A 19,029-nucleotide genomic window follows, 5' to 3' on the forward strand; every position below is an offset into this window, starting at 1 on the left:
CAATAATAAAATAAATTGTAGTGTTTTTTCTTTCTTTTAACATAATGTATTCAGTCAAATTGTATCATCAATATTCAGGTTTATTCCTTAGGCTTATCTGCACTGGTTAAATGCAAAAACAGTGTAACTGGGCAGTGGTCACTACCATAAACCAAATCTCTTATAACACTATCACATAACGATGATAGTAACCTCTGAGAGACAATAAAGTAATCCAAGCGCCTGAAAACGAAAATATATCGAAATTAGTTACAATAGCAATGGGTAAAATTAAGTTGCCTATTTGCAATAGCTTAAGATTTGTATATAGAAAAGCAGTGATCTATAACTTATAAATTATTTTATAAGACATTAACTACTGCTGCGAAATATGTTCTAATCAAGTAAAATTGATCTTAGCCCATTATCACATTGGAAAATTTGGTTTGTAAAATTAGAATGTGAGAATTGTACAAATCGTGAAAACAAGTATAAACCAGCTAAATAATTATATTTACAAGTCGCCAATAAACTCCTTATTTAAAATTCGGAAAAATAAAATTGTCAGCCATGTTAACATAAAGCTTTTTCAACTGTATTTTTGAAAAAGCAAAAGGGATAGATGATTGCCCATCAACATTTATGAAGTTATCTAAAGATGCGTTTACACACATACCAAGGTATTCAAATGATTTGCAAGTATTATACGAATTTTTGTTTTTTTCTTGTTTGTTTAAAAAAATGTCTACCTAATTTAAAATACAAAATTGTAAGTTACTGTCAACAATACAATAAATTTTACTCTTTTCTTTACCTAACCCCTAAAACTAGATTACATCAGAAGTTAAGTAGAAATCAGTCTAAATATCCCCAAAACCGTAGTGCAATAAAGAACATTTAAGATCAAGATAATGCATCCACTCTGTACAGAAGGCATGTAAAATGTAAACTGACATTTAAAATAGTAGTTAATGTCTGTTGTTCGTCGCTTGTTAACACATCCCCAAACAATAAGTAGTACATTTTAAATCTGTACATAAAAATATTGAATACATTACATTATTTATTTTACCGCGCAGGCCGCATTTTCTATGGAATTGTACCTCTATCTGCACATAAATTATAATAAATTCAAAGTTACGCTACCAGCAAATTGAAAAAAACATACCATCCCACATTTTTAGCTCGACAATTGAACATATAAGTCCAAAAGGTGTAAGCGTTTGTCTTCTCTGGATTGAAATATCTGTATGTATCAATAAATCCATCACCGAGTAAATCCGTCATACCCTGACGCTCCTCGTCCGTGAAACCCGCGTTCTTTCTGTTTGTTTTAGGATTTGCCAGATCTGAAAAATACAGTATTCCTTGGATATGGTGTAACTTAATGTTTATATATTATTACATTTTGTTAAATAAACTGCCCTCCAGATTAATATACTGGCTGTTTTTTAATTATGTCATGTCTTTAAATAAAAAAGAAACAGTATTTCGTCTATTAATGTCATCAATCTTATCCTGTATAAATTAAAAGTGATTTACATAAATTAGTTATTTTTATCTGTTCTTTCAATTTATTGTTAGTTTCTAATATGTAAATAAAAAAAAATGTCTTACCTATTTCATTATGAGAAACATTCATGTCACCACAAATAATTACAGGTTTTTTTTCATCCAGTGTCTTAACATGTTTTCTGAATTCTTCGTTCCATTTAAGTCTCTTGGGCATGGTTACTAGTTTACGGCCAGCATTAGGAACATATGTACATATCAGATAGAACTGCTCATATTCGGCAGTGATGATGCGTCCTTCGCTGTCTAACTCGTCGTCCTGCAGTCCATACTGAACATTCATTGCTAATTTTGTAGTGTATATACCTACGCCCGCGTAGCCATCTTGTTCACTACATACCCAATAGGCATGATAGCCAGGCACGTTTGTGACAGCCTCGGGCAATTTTTCTTTGGAACATTTTATTTCTTGAAGACACAATATATCTGGCTTTTCATATTTTAAATAGTCTAAACCACCTTTGTCCATCCATGCTCTAATTCCATCTACATTCCAGCTGGCTATTTTGAAATTCCATTCTTTACCTTGACTACTTTGCGAAACATTAGAGAAATCAATATCCTCATATTTTGTAAGTGTTTTGTTTTTAGCTGGTGCTTTTTTTTTGCCATCTTCGGCTGGTTCTGAAAATGTGTTTGGCTTAGATTTTATTAGAAAAATACTGTTTCTGGTGTGTTTAAGAAATAACATATTTACTTTAACCAAACTTAAGTTTTTTTCACATAAAAATCGTAAATATTTTATATACAGGTACAAACCACCAAATTATCTGGTATTTTTCAAAATTGTACATTGAAACAATAAAGTGAATGCTTCTTATTTATGGTTGACATAATTGATTTCGAAAATGCAACAATTTCACTGGAAAAATATGTCTGGATCTACTATGCTACTATGCACATTAAAAATGGCATTTTAGTATGTCTGAGCGGTTCTTTTTTAGCTTGGGAAAATACCACATATTTTACTTACTAGAACTATATATTTATATATTTAAATGCACTTTTTACAAAATTATGTAATATAGAAATATAAATCCATGAATTAAAAACAGATATATAATTCACTTTAAGTAAAATTATATGTTTTTAAGTTGCATATACAAACCTTAATTTAAGAAAATAAGTTTTTACTGAAAAGTTAAACCAAATTCACCCATATATATTCACCAAAGCTACCTAGGCAGTGGTTAGTATTACTTTAAGAAAGATACATTAGCAACTTTAGAACTGGCGCCTCTACATTATTTCTACTAAAACAACTTACTCATATACAATAGTTAAAAGTTAAAAAATAAAATAAAGTCAGGAAAGAAATTAGAAAACCATTTATTCATCATAAAATAAAACACAATTATAATAATAGAAACAATTATCCAGCATTGGTATTTTAATTAACAGAACTAATTACCCTTTTCCTCGATCGGCTTGCGCCGACGTTTATTGGTGGATTCGCCGGTATCTTGTAAGTCCTCTTCAGCTTCTGTCGACTTTGGAGGGACATTCTTTTGTGCTCCTCTTTTGCCTTTGCTTGGTTTTGCTTCGGGTACTTTTTCACTTAACACATCATTTGAATCTCCTGTAAATAAAGTAAAAAAAATAAGCCAATCCATAATCAATAATGTGGACACTGCCTTATAACATTGTACAATGCCAAACTTGTAACTAGCGCGTCAATCATATCACATAGTAAGAAAAGCATGAATATATTATTTCTTGTTGAATTGTTTTATTAGTTTTCTTTATTACTCTTTTATTGTTCAATCCGAATTTCCTGGAATGTAGCTTGAATAAAATAATCAAGATAGTTTTGGCATTTTCTAATGTACCATATAATAATACTGAACAAAATAGCACATGTATTTCATTACTTGTAAAATTGTTCACAGTATATTTTTTTTTTCCTCTAATAGTTAAATATCATTATTTATAGTTCTTATTTAAAATCCATAAGGTTATATAACTTAGTACATCCACCGCAATCAAATTTGTGATTAGTGTCGGGTGCTTTTTTCCAATCCTTGTATTCGAAATGGTACTACACTAAACTTTAACTGCCTTGAAAAAAATGGACTAGGCAATGTTGTCAAGTGAAAAAAGATAGCACATAGCTTTTTATATTTTGTTTGGTTAGATATTATCTACATTTCACTCGATTTCCGTTTGATATTGTTTTCCTAGAAACTATGTACATGGTAATTAAAATCACACTAAAAACTAATAATTTTTTATTCAAACTTTTTATTGTATATAAAAATAAAAGCTCATGATAGCCAAGAGTTGCTTGCAAATGAACTCTATTTGTACACAGTGGCAGATATAAAGCAGCTATAAAAAAATGGTGCAACAATAATATATGATTTTAAGCATGATTAATAAATTAACAAATTAGGTGTTGTTTCTTGGTATCATATATGGTGCATCATACCATTCTTGGTGCATTTAGGTATTAGCATGTTCACCAATACCCAAAAAAACTTAATATTTGTTCAAAAATACCAACTGTGAATGTAATTGTAATGTGGTGTTGTAGCAGTAAGCTACACATTAGCTGGAAGGGCCGGCCTTTTTACTATTTACCACAAGTTAATTTTGATCATGTTCTTGGAAAGACAAGTGATAACTTGGAGAACTTCATGGTCACCAACAAAGTTATCATCCTTAGGTGATGAAGGACAATGTGGCCCAGACATATCTACATCATACAAGACTATATAGATCGCCAACAGTAATGATTGATGATGTGACATTGTATGGAGCAAGCTAGTAAGAGATGGTTACAACTCTCTAAATTTAGTAGAATAAATATGAAAAAATAAGATATTGCAAAATGATGCATACTAACCTTTGCCTTTCTCATCTTTCTTTGCACCTTTACGTGTCTTTGGCGGTTGTGGATCTTCACTAACTTCCATGTCTTCAAGCTGTTCCTTGGGTTGTGCTTTCTTACCCTGGTTTTTTCGTCCTTTAATTTCTTTCTTTTTGGGTTCCTCTTCCTCTGGGGTATCTGACAATTCATTGTCAAGTTCTGGTGTTTTTTCTTTATTTGTTTTAGTCTGTTTTCTTTTGCCTTTAGTTGCAGACGGTTCTGGTTTTGCTACATTATCTAAAGATTCAGCCTTTCCATCATTGTCAGTGTTATTTTTAGGTTTAGGCAGTGCTTTTTTACCTCTTCCTCGTCCAATAGGCTTTGATGTTTCATCTACAGCATCCAACTTTGTATTTTCTTCATTTTCTTGACTGTCGGCTTTATTATTTTTTTTCCCCTTTCCTGTCTGTTTATTTATAGTAGTTTCTTTTTTGGTCGGTTTTTTACGTCCTCTACCACCCGGTGCCTTAGGTTCGTCTGTATGCCCATTAGCTTCTGTTTGATCATCACCTTGTTCTAATTCATCAACAGCAGCTGGGTCAGCTTCAGGAGCTGAATCTCCATTCGACTGTTCTTCTGAAACTTCATCTACATTCTTCCTTTTTGTTTTTTTGGCTGGAGGACCTGCTTCTTCATTAAGTCCATTTATTTCTTCTTCTTCAATTACAACTTTCTTGCTGCGCTTTGTTTTTTTTTCTGCTACAACTGTTTTTTCTTCAACTTCAGTCTCTGTGGATTCTTGTTCAGCATTTTGTTTTCCTTTGCGACCTTTCTTAGCTGGTACATTGTCTCCAACTTTAACATCGCCAGCTTTCTGAAAATTTTATTATAATTTATGATTTTCCAAATATGAAAATACCATTTTAAACTAATTATATAAACCACAACTTATCTTACATGGATCTAATCAGTTGTTGAAGTAACCAAAGTGATATATTGATGTCAAAGATCAAGTGAATCATTTATAACAATGTCGATGGCTCAAATATTGTTTAATAAAACTGTTCTCAACACCTTTTCTACATTTTTTCAATAATCACAAAATATTGGTGTAGTGTTAAGATAGAAGCATTTTATGGGTTAATTATATAGTTACTAGGTTGAAACAAGGGATTGTTTCTCGAGGCTCATGAACCATATAGCAGGTTTAAGAAGGCTTCTAGCAATGCCTAGACATTCACCTTCTCTGACTAAATACCTCTTCCTGCCTAACCATACTTTAAATAATGTTTCTAACATTTGCTAGCTAAAATGATACAACCCGTTCGGAAGTCTGAACCAAAATTCAGTTTTTTATTAAATTACCCTCCTCAATAATAATATTATTGTCTTATAAGAACTGTGTGCTAATCAATTACATTAATTAATATATATTTATAGACAATACACATATATAACAAATAATTTTCCCCTTTGACCTAAATCCTTCAGCAGGTTGTAAACCTTTAGTTGTAATACCTCTTGCTCCTCCTCCACCACATAAAAAGCCAATAATAATTGATTCCTAATTATTTCTTAAACTATGTCTTACCCTGGTACCAGAATGTTCAATTAGTACTAATAAATGTATGAACATTCTTGAAAACATAATTATTTTGGTCCAAAAAAAATCACTGTCAAATTTTCAAACATTCTGTATTGTTTCACCATCAATCAACGAGTTGCTTCCAGGATAGAAGATGACTTTTGTTATATTTTTGATACTTTTTTCACTAAATTAATTGGTATTTTGTTTGTTATGTCTTCTTCTGTGCTTTTGCTACTGAGAGACTAACAGCTTCACATATAATTTCCTAAACTCTATTGTGGCAATGCAAGCAACAACCTTTATACCTGGCAAAAGTTTTGATGTGCCAAGTGTTGATTACTTTCCTCTAGAAGGCTCATTTGTAATGCATTTAAAATTTGAAAATAAAATGGGCACCTAATAGTATATTAAATCTTTTTAGAGTTACAGTTAAACTAAAATTTTATAACAGTTAATAACTTTTTTTTGCATTCATGATTGCATGAATCCTTATCTTACACTTGTCAATGTAAACACAACCCTACCATATGTGTGTCTATGACCCCCATCAATATCATCATTTCAAGACACACTGGACCTAGATTCTCAACAAGACCTGATCCTATCATAAATACTCTATGAAATTGTGGTTGATCATCAAGTTACATGATACTTTTGCGAGTGATGTTACTATATCACTGAATTGTTTAATATATGTCTTCTGGTATTTTACCAGTGTTTATTGTTTCTATGGTTTCATCTCAAAGTTTCTAAGGCCTCTAAATAACATAGATTGATGTACCAATTGAAGGAGTCAGCTTCAAATACAAGTTCAATTCCTTTATAATGTTTACATCTAACATCAATAATAGTAATAATTCACATGGTAAACAACAACTTCCAATACCAACTCCATAGTTTAGACATCATAAAGAAGTTTCTACACCATCTCCTTTTTTAATTCTTAAAGCATCTTTGAATTTGTAAGCATAATCTTTTGGAGGTTGATAATGCTCATCAAGATAATGAAATTTTGGTATGTTTCCACTTGCACATTAAACTACTGCTTAGCACCAAGGTGGGCCTAATACAAAATAAGTGCAATGCTGAAGTTAAGACTTGGGTTCTCAAACAGGCTAGGTTTTCATTGTGTACTTTCCATATTGTCCATTTTGTAGTAGTAATGCCTTCTTGGTGTTGAACATGTCTATATATAGTTCACCATGTGATGCATAAGATTTAAATATATCAACAATGAAAGCTAAAGAACTTATTGAATACTGTCATGCTTCAACATCATTATGTGTTTAATATTTTCAAGATATGACATACTTCTTTAGTAAATTTTCCTACATGTCTCAAATCTATGTTTCAGCAAATTTAGTATTTGCAGTGCTATTTCCAATTAAAGCAAGATTCAACTCAAATGGTCAGATTTTTATAGATCTTAAACAAGAACAACAAAATGCAAAAACACAAGAAAATGCAAAAAAACATTAATAATGTTAAGAAATTTAAAAATAAATAAATTGTTTTTTTCTTCTTAAATTGTTAGTTAAAAACTGATTGTCACATAAAAAAAAATTTAATCGGCGCCAATGTACAGAGAAGAGAAATGAGAGAGAAATAGAGAAAAATCATATTATAAAAACAATAAAATGACATAGGCAACGATATTTAAGCTTTAAGTTGTTTTTAATTTGGTTGCGTAGTTTGACATTTAAATACAAGTTTAGCTACTTTCAGCTTGATATACTAACATACGTACGTAATTATATTGTAAATTGAGCGAGTCATGTATTGCGTTTCGCAAATTTTCGTTTATGCTTTTGATAATGCGCCATTTTAAACAAGATATCAATGTATTTTATGGATTATAACTTAACAGTCAAGCACGCGGTAAATCAAATAATCTGTAGCAAAAGTTGAAGTTGCTCTTATTCTTATTAAAATATTAAGGTAAAAATATTAGTCTTAACGTCTATAAATTTATCGTTACTTGACATATATTTACAATTTACCTTTCAATAATTAAATAACTTGTGAAATACAACAAATATAATCCGTTTTATATATGATTACAACGAGATATGTAAGTGTTAAGATATTTGAGGTTAATTAACTTACTTTGCTTTTTACTGCTCTTGGCGCCATTTTAACAATCTTCTAAAAATATTACCAAATTTAAATCCAAAAAACTAACGCTCAAAGCCAGTGCGTCTTTGAAAATGGGAGCCGCACGAGCGAAGTTTCCGGCAAATTGACAATGACAAGCGTCACTGATGGCGCCAATTTTTTTCAATGTTAACTTTTTTTTAAAAATACATGTCAATGTAAACATAATTTAGACACTTATTCTTTAACGATTTCTAATCATTAATTTACAAAATGAACTAACTCTCATAAAAAATTATTCCAAACGCAAAATCTGTTTGATATTGAAATATTCAGTAACTAGGTTAATCTACGATGGTAAAATTGATCGAAGTCGGTAGTAATACAAAAAAGTTCTTTTTCTTTTCTGCGTTAATTTTATTTTAAATTATTGTAAAGCCATCGCTGATTACTTACTTACTAAAATACCTACCTGTCGGAATTAGTGGACATATCCTGCAACATCATCTATTTTATTTCACCTTTAAAAACCTTTTACCTTCACTTTTTTACTAAAATAGATACTACATTATGGACCTCTATTGAAAAAATGAATCAATATTCGAAGACAGAATGGCTTCGATACATTATTTCAAAGTATCGATATTATATTTACTTAGTGTCGAAAGGAAAGTAACGAGGAGGTACTTCTATTTACTCGAATCGCATCCCTCAAAGAGATTGACAACGACAGAGACATTGACAACGACATTGACAGATTTCTAATGTGGCAGTGGCACGGCCACATGTTAAGTTTAAATTATAAATAATAGCACTAGGGCTTTCTAAAATGGTGAGTACCTTTTTCAGACGTTTCTATCAAGTTTCGATATATTTTATATGGGAATTGCTTAATTTTTTATAAGTTTGATGACAAAATTCATTTCACATTGCCCTAGTTGCTAAACTTAGGAAGTTGAACAAAATTATTCAACTTCCTAAGTTTTTACAATAACTAGTGAGAATTTTTCACAAATGTTTTAGATTCAACTAAAGCAATTATATAGTATCTCAAACGTCTGTATATAAAGGTGGCACAAGACTTTTACTTTTTAACTTTGTTCTTTGATTTCAGGCGAATGTAGACCGGAAAGGCACTTTCAAAGTAGAGTACTTACAAGAAATTGAGAAAAAAGTACAAAAACGATGGGAGGAGGAAAAAATTTTTGAAATGGATGTGCCTACCGATGGAAAGCGTCAAGAAAAATTTATGTGTACTTTTCCCTATCCATACATGAATGGACGCTTACATTTGGGACACACATTTTCACTCTCCAAATGTGAGGTGAGAAACGATTGTATACTACCTATCATCAAACTCTACACAAATAAGAATATTTCTTTAAACATTATTGACTATACTTAAATAAAATTTCTGTGTAAAATTCTCCTAATAAATCAGACTAACTTAATTTTCAGTTTGCAACCAGATATTACAGACTAAAAGGACGAATGGTATTGTTTCCATTTGGTTTCCACTGCACTGGAATGCCTATTAAAGCATGCGCAGATAAATTGAAAAGAGAAATGGCTCTTTATGGTTGTCCTCCAGTTTTTCCTGATGATGAAGACTTGGTTGCAAAAGATGAAAGCGATATTGTTCCTAAAGACAAAAGCAAAGGGAAAAAAAGTAAAGCTGTAGCCAAAACTGGGGCTGCGAAATTTCAATGGCAGATAATGCAGAGTTTAGGTATCCCAGAAAATGAAATCAAAGAATTTGCAAATGAGAGCTACTGGCTGGAATATTTTCCTCCTAGAGCAGTAACTGATTTAATGAGAATGGGAATACATGTATGTAATATTACAAAGTTATTTTATATATTCAACCATATATTTAATGACCTATAGTGAATCCCATCCACATCTTTCAAATATTATTAACAATTCTCTGCATATAATTTTCTAGATAATATTATGTTTTGGACACCTTTTTTATAACATAAACATGTAATATCCTAGAAAATAAAAAAATGAATTTAGTTATTCTTGTTAAAAATGTATTTATGTATAAATTATTGGTAATTGTAGGTGGACTGGCGAAGAAAATTCATTACTACTGATGCAAATCCTTTCTATGATTCATTTGTACGGTGGCAATTTTGTCTTTTGAAAGAGCGTAAGAAGATAATGTATGGGAAACGATTCACTATATTTTCGCCATTAGATAAGCAACCTTGTATGGACCATGATAGAAGTACTGGTGAGGGTGCAGGAGCCCAAGAATACACGCTAATAAAGCTTGAAGTTATAAAGCCCCTTCCAGAAGTTCTAAAGTAGGTACCTCTGACTTCATTTTAAGGTACTCTATTATTTTGGGTTTTGCTGAAATCCAATCCTCCTTACGTATTTATTTGTATATCAATACATTTATATATTAATGCAAATATTTAAGCTCATGTTTTTAAATGATTGTTTGAGCCTTTGATTCTGAAATACAAAAATTTTCACAAAACATGAATTTATAAAATGTCTCCTCTAGTGACTTCCTTTGTGTCTACTCAGCTCCACAGGTGGCTAGCTATGTGTCCACCTTCTCTGTTTCTCTTGACTTCAATGACCATCCCTTGGGTACCATTCCTCCACTGTTTACTGTATTTTCCTTGGGTATCCTAGATCTTGTGGCCTCTCCACTTTTATTTTTGCCTTTCTATTAAGTTTAGGATATGAATAAACTGAGGTTTTTCTTTTAGATCACAGTTTTTGACACTGTTTTGTTGCTTATACACAAAAATCACTATTTTACTAATTATTTTAGGGTGTTTGAAAAAAAAACTGTTTCTTTTGTTGCTGCTACACTGCGTCCTGAAACAATGTATGGGCAAACAAATTGTTGGGTCCACCCTGAAATTAAATACATAGCTTTTGAAACTGTCAATGATGGGATTTTCATATGCACTAGGCGTGCCGCTAGAAATATGTCATATCAAGGCTTTACAGGAAAAGATGGGGAGTTTAAAATAGAATTGGAAATCATTGGACAAAATTTATTGGGAATAGCTCTAAAATCCCCTTTGACATGTTATGAAAAAATTTACTCTCTGCCAATGTTAACTATAAAAGAAGATAAAGGAACTGGAATTGTTACTAGTGTTCCATCTGATTCTCCCGATGACTATGCTGCATTGGTAGATCTCCAGAAAAAAGCTGCATTTAGAGAAAAGTATGGTATTAAAGATGAAATGGTTCTTCCATTCAAACCTGTACCAATTTTAGAGACTCCAGAGTATGGCAATTTATCTGCTGTGTACTTGTATGATAAACTAAAGATACAAAGTCAAAATGACAAAGAAAAATTGACTCAAGCAAAAGAGTTGGTTTACCTAAAAGGATTTTATAATGGAGTTCTTTTAACTGGTGAATACAAAGGATGTAAGATTCAAGATATTAAAAAAAACCTACAGACTAAATTGATAATAGAAAATGGGGCTGCTGTGTACTATGAACCAGAGAAAACAATTATTTCAAGGTCTGGTGATGAATGTGTAGTTGCACTTTGTAACCAATGGTACCTTGTCTATGGCGAGGAGGAGTGGAAATCACAAGCCGAAAAGGCATTAGCGGCAATGAATACTTACCATGAAGAGGTCAGGAAAAACTTCCAAGCCACACTCAATTGGTTGCATGAATATGCATGCTCAAGAACCTACGGCCTTGGTATGTTAGAGTAATTTAATAAAATTAATAATGCTTTACATACTTACAATTCATTAGTTACAATGTTTATTCTGATCAATGAATGGTGAACATGTGGACAATATTCTGTTTTATTCACTGGTATATAAAAATTTAATGAATTTTTGATTGTACATACTTTTTATATTGATTTAGATCTTACATTTCTAAAACTTTGCGCAAAGGACAATTTTAAATGGTACCAAATTTAAGAGATACTTAGTTCTTTAATAAAGTTTCCCTTCAAATTTTTGTATTACAGGAACAAAACTACCGTGGGATCAGCAATGGGTCATAGAATCTCTATCAGATTCTACTATATACAATGCATACTATACTGTTGCACACTTCCTCCAAGGCGGAACCTTTAGAGGCACAGGTGAAAACACTCTTAAAATTAAACCCGAAGACATGACATCTGAAGTGTGGAACTACATATTTTTTAAAGACGCTCCATTTCCAAAGAATTCAAAAATATCTAAAGAATCTCTAAATTTAATGAAGCAATCTTTTCAATTTTGGTAAGAAAAGCGGTAATTTTTTGATCATTAAGTTGATTTAACTTTTATCTTAGGAATTTACTAATTAACAGGACACAAGTATTTTTATTTTATAAATTCTCTTTTACGCGATAATGTTTAATATCAATGAAATTAATATCTAAAATATTAATATATGCTTTGTTTGTTCCAATTTTAACATAAAAAAGTTCATTGAAATAATAAAATGATTGAGGAAGGAATTGTATATTAATTTCATTTATTATATCGATAGGTACCCGGTGGACCTCAGAACTTCCGGAAAAGATTTAATTCAGAACCATTTAACTTATTACATTTACAATCATTGTGCAATCTGGCCTAATGAAGAGGACAAGTGGCCCAAGGGAATTCGAGCCAATGGCCATTTAATGTTAAATTCTGCAAAGATGTCAAAGTCAGATGGAAACTTTTTGACACTCTCGGAGTCTATAGACAAGTTTAGCGCGGACGGTATGCGACTAACATTGGCCGACGCTGGGGATTCGGTGGAAGACGCCAACTTTGTGGAGGCTACAGCTGACGCCGCGATCCTTAGACTGTACACCTTTATAGAATGGGTCAAAGAAGTTGTGGCTACAAAATCCAATCTTAGAACAGGTTAGTTAGCTAGCGTCAATTACTTACAAATTTTCTTCTTTTCAGCCGATAAATGTCCACTACAAGGCAAGATCCTCTCTTAAAGATCAGAAGATGTCAGGTCTTGCGTTGCCGCATCCAGCTGTTTCCCGTGATCTTAACTATGTCGTCAGTCTACCGAGTGGGGGTCTCCCCATATGTGTCCAAATCTACATAGGAACATGTAAATTAAAAAAGCCTAAATCATTGATATGATTATTATTCATACTTTAAGTTTATCGCAAATGTTTACATTTTCAATTAAAAGTATGCTATTCGCTATTAATCATATAAATTTTCCAGGTAAATACAATTTCCATGACAAAGTGTTTGTCAGCGAAATGAATGCCAAAATCAATCAAACAGATGAGAACTATCACAAACTGCTCTTCAAGGAAGCTCTCAAGTCCGGTTTCTTTGAATTGCAAGCTGCTCGGGACAAATATAGGGAGCTGTGTTCAGACAGCTTAATGCATGTGGATGTGGTGATGCTGTATATAGAAGTTCAGGCTAAGCTCATGTCGCCTATATGTCCACATGTCGCAGAACATGTTTGGGAGCTTCTCGGCAATGTAAGTTTACTTTGTTAACTTAGTCTTAATAGTATAGTATATCATATTTTGACGTCAATCCCTGTACAATGATTCACAATGATTTATCATACTATATAACTATAAATTTATATTTATAAAATTGAATAGTTCAAATGCCTTAATTATTACTTATAACAGTTTTAATTTAATGTGGTGTGGTGCCTTCAATATGAACATTATATTGTTTACTTAGTTTAGTTGTTACTAGTATAGAAGAGTAAGGCGAGAAAAAGAAAAGAAGAACATGAGCGTCACCGTCGCGAACGATGAATGCAGACTGACTAAAACGAGGCAGGCGAAACTCCACCCGTCATATCGCGCTCTTACCTGAGAGCTTCGATAGGACTATAAATAAAAACTCTGCGTCTCACGTTTTGTTAAAATTTTAGCGATCAATAAGCAATTCATGCATTTAGAGAAAGAGAGATGGATAACTATACCTAGTTTCACAAGTTAAGAGCTCTGAATATAGTTACATTTGTTAATATGTAAAAAACGAGGTATAGCGGTTTCGGTTGAATTATTACAGTGCCTAGATAATATACCAAGGTAATCACAGAGACTGTCCTTTAAAAAAAGAATTAATCATTACAATTGATATCATAACATGAGAAAAATAACTTTATGACAAGTAGACTAATAATGACCCATCTATAGAAACTGGTTACTTGGCCCTGATTCCTGATGGAGGCTTTTAGTATCGTTTCTGTAAAGATGTGAAGGTTAAGCATTTAAAAGCCATGCTACTTCAAACTTACTGAAATAAATGCTAATGAGCAAATGACATTTCCATGATTGGAAAAATATATTTTCTGAGCTCTTTTCAGATTAAAGTTGTTTGGTTTAATATAAAAAAATTCTGTGTTAACACCTTATTTTAAATATTATCCCTTTATGTTATAGAAACAAAGTATCCTTCACTCCAAATGGCCAGCGGCTGGTGAAATTGATGAGGTGGCTGTTAAAGCCAGCACTTATCTTATGGAGGCAGCCCATTCATTTCGTATCTATTTGAAGAACCATTGTGCTGTTAAGAAACCTAAGAAGGGAGAAACTCCTAAACCAGAGAAAAAGCCTAATAAAGCAGTTATATGGGTCGCAAAAGAATATCCAAAATGGCAACATATTATCCTTAGTACCCTGAAGGAACTTAATGGAGTATGTACTTTATAATTATTAAAATTTTTATCTTACTATTTCTGTTCAAGGGTTCCCTGTTTCAAGTATTAGGATGTATGTATAAATGGCTAAAATTGATTATTTCTGAATAAAACCAACTCAGTATTTATCATGGCCACAAGCTTAGGCCTCATTCAAAAATATATACTATGCAGGAATATACCATAATGCCCATCCTCTGTAAACTTGTTTGTGAGGATTGGCAATCCTATAAAAATCAAAGCAAAAAGTGTGAATTCCTTATGAGATTGCTTTCCGTAAATCGAACCCGCGACCTGCGATTGGAAGTCCTAGTCCTCTACCATTGCTCTGATACGCTTCTACTTAAATATTACTTCTTAATACTTCTAAACTAGACTAACACAATGCATACGCAATTTGTTGGTTTAAGGCAGATACATACATGAATAAAGTTTTTTTATGCCAATGAAAGTTATGGATTTAAATTTCGAATAAAATGTCTAATTATATCATCTATGGAATGGGAATTATGTACACTTGTGTATACCATAAGGTTGTGAATAGTGCTTAGTAGTATATACTTGCTATGGTATGTAAGGGCCTACCATAACTGTGTGATCATGTCATGTTTGTAGACCTCGTTAAGTTCCCTGTTCGAACTATAAACTTTTAAGAATTTTTAGTTAGGCAAACGATGTTTTAGCGAATAATATTACAATAAAATTATTTGCAATTATCATACTTTTATAAATAAAAATGAATTAACAAATGCCTAGTAAAACTTTTATATTCGTTAAAGTACTGAAGGTTTTTATAAAAAGATAACATTCAAGTAAATTAATAAATACAATGCTTCTCATTTCCCATACAAATCACAGAGTAAATAATAATAACAAAAAAAACAATTTTTCATAGAAGTTAAAATTTTGACGCTAATCAAAACTTAAAAACGGTGTAGGATTTTATAAAATAATAAACTAAAATAAATAAGTAATTAATAAACTATTTGGGTCTGATTACAGCTAAAATGTAATCTCCTTATTACCATACAAACATACATCATAGCATACGAATTAAATAAGTTATTTCTGTGAGCTATTGTTTATTACAAATAAATATGAGGTATAATTGAATAATATGATTAAATAAACTTGTATAGTTACAATAAACTAAGCTATTTCATATTTTACACTTTATAAATCAATTATAGTGTAAATAAAGTTTTTATATTTTAGCCGTCAGGTCTTCCCGACAACAAGACCATCTCTAGTAAGCTGGCTGAGGTTGGGGAACTTAAGAAATATATGAAGCGAGTGATGCCGTTCGTTCAGGCCACTCGGGAAAACTTGGAGCGCGTTGGTACTGAAGCCTTGTCCGTGGCCTTACCTTTCGATGAAGCCGCTGTCTTAATTGAGAATAAACAATATTTACTTAATACTTTAGATGTGAGTATACCTGATTGTGTTTATCTATATTGTATTTTAAAAATAAACAATGGAAGTCTTGTAATTAAATATGTCTTTGGTTTGATACTATATCCAAACTTTGTATCTGCTCTCTGAAAAGAGCTTGTAAGAAACATAAAAAAAGTCTTGAGATGTCAGTGTTAAAAAATGAAATATGAATAATAAAAACGAACTGTTTCTCCTATCAAAAAATAGACAAAAGTTTTTTGTCAAGGTGGTCCTTATTTATTATCTAGGATGATACCTATACCAATATCTGGTGAGAACGAACAAATTTTAATTGTCACATGCAAAGAATTTATAAATAAAAACGATGTTTTGGTTTGTGCCTTCCATTAATCTTTTATATTTGATCTATCTATTCTATTGTTTCTGAAGATGTTAATGCTGTTAGCCCTAAGGCTTTTACAGCTTCATCGGTACTGAGTTCACGGAGCGGAAGGGTCGGTGAACTAGATTTATATTTGATATATTTTATTCCGTTCTACTTGAGTAGAATTATTAATATTCACCTTGTAGATGCAAGTCCTACAAAGCGCTGATCAGTCTGTGGTCTCCACTCAAGTTCCAGCGGCCATCTGTTATACATGCTACCCTTAGCCATTTACCCGCTGCCATTTCAATTTACCAATCTTCCTGAAGATCTACATTGGCTACTTTCTATAAAGCCTATGTAAAAGGCTTAAACTGCTCATCTGTATACCTTGAACTGCTCATTTGTATACCTTGAACTGGTTCTATCCTTTTCTTGAAATGGACTCTGAAATCTTGACCTTGTCATCCACCGTGAAGCAAAGTGGAACTCATATGGCCATGTTGCTATTTTTGGGCAAGCTAAAGCTAATGAAGCTTTTTTGTATCTGCTTTACAAAGGTTACATTATAATGGTAGCATCTGAATGCTATGTGGTCTGTGCATTGCCACTTCGATTTAATAAAGTTGTCTGCCTATTGTAAGAAGACTCACTATGTAAACTTATTTACCTTATATTTTAATACAATTATTTGCTTTTCAGTTGGACACAATTGAAGTTAATTATACAGATAGTCCTCAAGCTCCGGAAAAGACGCGCGAAGACTGTGCTCCGGGTGCCCCGCACGTGACGTTTAGCGCAGAGCCGGGCGTCGACGTTAGCTTCATTAACCCCACACCTCTCAATGGCCTCTTCACTGTTAGAGTATCGTTAGTAGATGGCGACACTCTTGAAAAAGTCAAAGCTAAGATTGCAAAAGAAGTAAAGTTGATAAAAGGTATGGAATTTTGTAATGTAGACATACTTCAATTACTTAACAAATACACATACAGTATGATGTATAAGAGCTTTAAAGGGAGTAAGTGTTTAGCTCATATGTGGTCAATTAATGTTCGGTACACCATATCAAAAATTTAATGGTTACAGAGATAATAAATAACCCTGTGATGCGATTAATCGCGTTATTGCATTTATTCTTGTTTATCTAGGCTTTTCGGAGTATTTCTCTAATTCTGATGTATATTGGAAAAACCAGCAATAAAAATATTGGGGCAGCATTGTACGTCAACCAAAAAACGACGATAAAAAACTAAAATGACTACCTAGTTACGACCTTTTAAATTATGTAGCCGCATGTAAACGCACCTTTAACTTTCTCTACAATTATCGACGCCTACTTCAATAGCCTGTTCCGTTCACTTGTAAACAAGTGCATTTAAAAGACCACTATATTAACTGTCCAACGAAAAAAATTAGCTTTTTTGCATAATAAAGTAATTATTTAATTTACAGATATAACTAATTTAAAGATTTGGCGTTACAAAGATCCTGTTATGGGACCAAGGAAGATACCAATTATAGGGGAGCATGAGAACAGGTGTGTGACATTAGATAACAATTCAGTACTAAAAGTGGATGTCACCCAAAATAAAGTGGAAGTAGTCTCTAATGAAGTGACTGTAGAAGTAGGTTTACAAATGATGTATACATATGAAAAGTAAAAATAAAGTTATTTATTGATTTCTTTTTTTTTCATTTGTAAAATAACTCAAACTCTTAACCAATACACATTTCTCTAGTGAACAACATGGAAATTCACGTAAATGTTTTAGATTGAATCAATATGGATGCACTCGGAATGTTTCTGTTCTAAATAATTTGTTTCGAAATCCTTGTAATTAATTTAATGTTAACCTATCAAATATCTAAAACAACTCGCACAGCCTGTCATGTTAAACCTTTAACATTACAATTAGCAAAATTAAAAATTAAACTGGTTATTGGACTTTAATTGTATTGAAGAGTGACATCCATGTATTGTAATATAAGGCATTACTCACCCCTCTACGCCTCTTACATATATACGATTACGTATATCTATATACATTCACTCATATATAAAGGCTAGCAATTATATTGTTAAAAATAAATAAATTATAGTCAAACGTAATTGTAACAACTAGATTTTTTAACATACAGGCCCGCGAGCCGAGTGCAAAGATAAATCGTAATAATTGGAACTGCAATAACACTACATTTTTTAACAGTCGACAACTAAATTGATAATTTTTATAGATTTAATTTTTTAAATATACACAATTTTGGAAAAAAAAACGTTTCAGTTTACAATTTATGGCAACAGGTTAAACGAATTATTGCTTTGTACGTTCCGCCTGTCGGTCTGTGGTTTTCGGTCCATAATCTTAACCCTTAAATGCATAATGGTGTAAAACTGCAACATACCACTTAAACGTAAAATGAGTGAGTAAATCCAGTGTTGTATTTATGCAACATAAGGTTTTTTAAAAAGTAAGTTTAAAAAATATTATACATTTTATTTTTTTGTCCTGCATTTTAGTGTACTTATCTGCAAGATGAATATTTATTTTAAAATTATAAATAAAAGTCATGCATTTAAGGGTTAAGGCTCCAGCGGCCGTCTATTCG

The 19,029-nt window shown here is 31.9% G+C and overlaps 2 protein-coding genes across 2 annotated transcripts; one reads left to right on the forward strand and one right to left on the reverse strand.

Moving 5' to 3' along the window:
• Positions 1–9: 9 nt before the first annotated feature.
• LOC137928801 (DNA-(apurinic or apyrimidinic site) endonuclease-like) lies at positions 10–8,210 on the reverse strand. Its single transcript, XM_068771781.1, has 6 exons — positions 8,055–8,210; positions 4,397–5,234; positions 2,963–3,130; positions 1,597–2,175; positions 1,148–1,328; positions 10–222 (listed from the first exon to the last, which is right to left on the reverse strand). The coding sequence occupies exons 1-6, from the start codon at positions 8,079–8,081 to the stop codon at positions 81–83; spliced, it is 1,935 nt and encodes a 644-aa protein (XP_068627882.1). The 5' UTR covers positions 8,082–8,210; the 3' UTR covers positions 10–80.
• Positions 8,211–8,763: 553 nt separating this feature from the next.
• LeuRS (Leucyl-tRNA synthetase) lies at positions 8,764–18,106 on the forward strand. The gene is made up of 12 exons (XM_068772120.1): positions 8,764–8,874; positions 9,157–9,366; positions 9,501–9,872; positions 10,110–10,354; positions 10,837–11,735; positions 12,016–12,274; positions 12,528–12,892; positions 13,214–13,482; positions 14,407–14,661; positions 15,879–16,088; positions 17,125–17,359; positions 17,875–18,106. Exons 1-12 carry the CDS (start codon positions 8,872–8,874, stop codon positions 18,081–18,083), a joined length of 3,531 nt encoding a protein of 1,176 aa, XP_068628221.1. The 5' UTR covers positions 8,764–8,871; the 3' UTR covers positions 18,084–18,106.
• Positions 18,107–19,029: the final 923 nt, after the last annotated feature.

The sequence above is a fragment of the Battus philenor genome, unplaced genomic scaffold (assembly GCF_028537555.1).
Source record: "Battus philenor isolate CCGP_79_NKW_IND1 unplaced genomic scaffold, ilBatPhil1.0.hap1 SCAF_4, whole genome shotgun sequence".
In the NCBI taxonomy this organism is placed as follows: Eukaryota; Metazoa; Arthropoda; class Insecta; order Lepidoptera; family Papilionidae; genus Battus; species Battus philenor.

Excerpts from the sequence above, each read along its gene's own strand:
- LOC137928801 (XM_068771781.1), bottom strand. The coding sequence starts at position 8,081 with ATGGCGCCAAGAGCAGTAAAAAGCAAA. Across the intron at positions 2,176-2,962 it reads CAAGCCGATCGAGGAAAAGG|AACCAGCCGAAGATGGCAAA; the intron begins GTAATTAGTTCT and ends ACACATTTTCAG. Across the intron at positions 1,329-1,596 it reads TGTTTCTCATAATGAAATAG|ATCTGGCAAATCCTAAAACA; the intron begins GTAAGACATTTT and ends TGTATTTTTCAG.
- LeuRS (XM_068772120.1), top strand. Across the intron at positions 11,736-12,015 it reads CTCAAGAACCTACGGCCTTG|GAACAAAACTACCGTGGGAT; the intron begins GTATGTTAGAGT and ends TTTGTATTACAG. Across the intron at positions 12,893-13,213 it reads AAAATCCAATCTTAGAACAG|GTAAATACAATTTCCATGAC; the intron begins GTTAGTTAGCTA and ends TAAATTTTCCAG.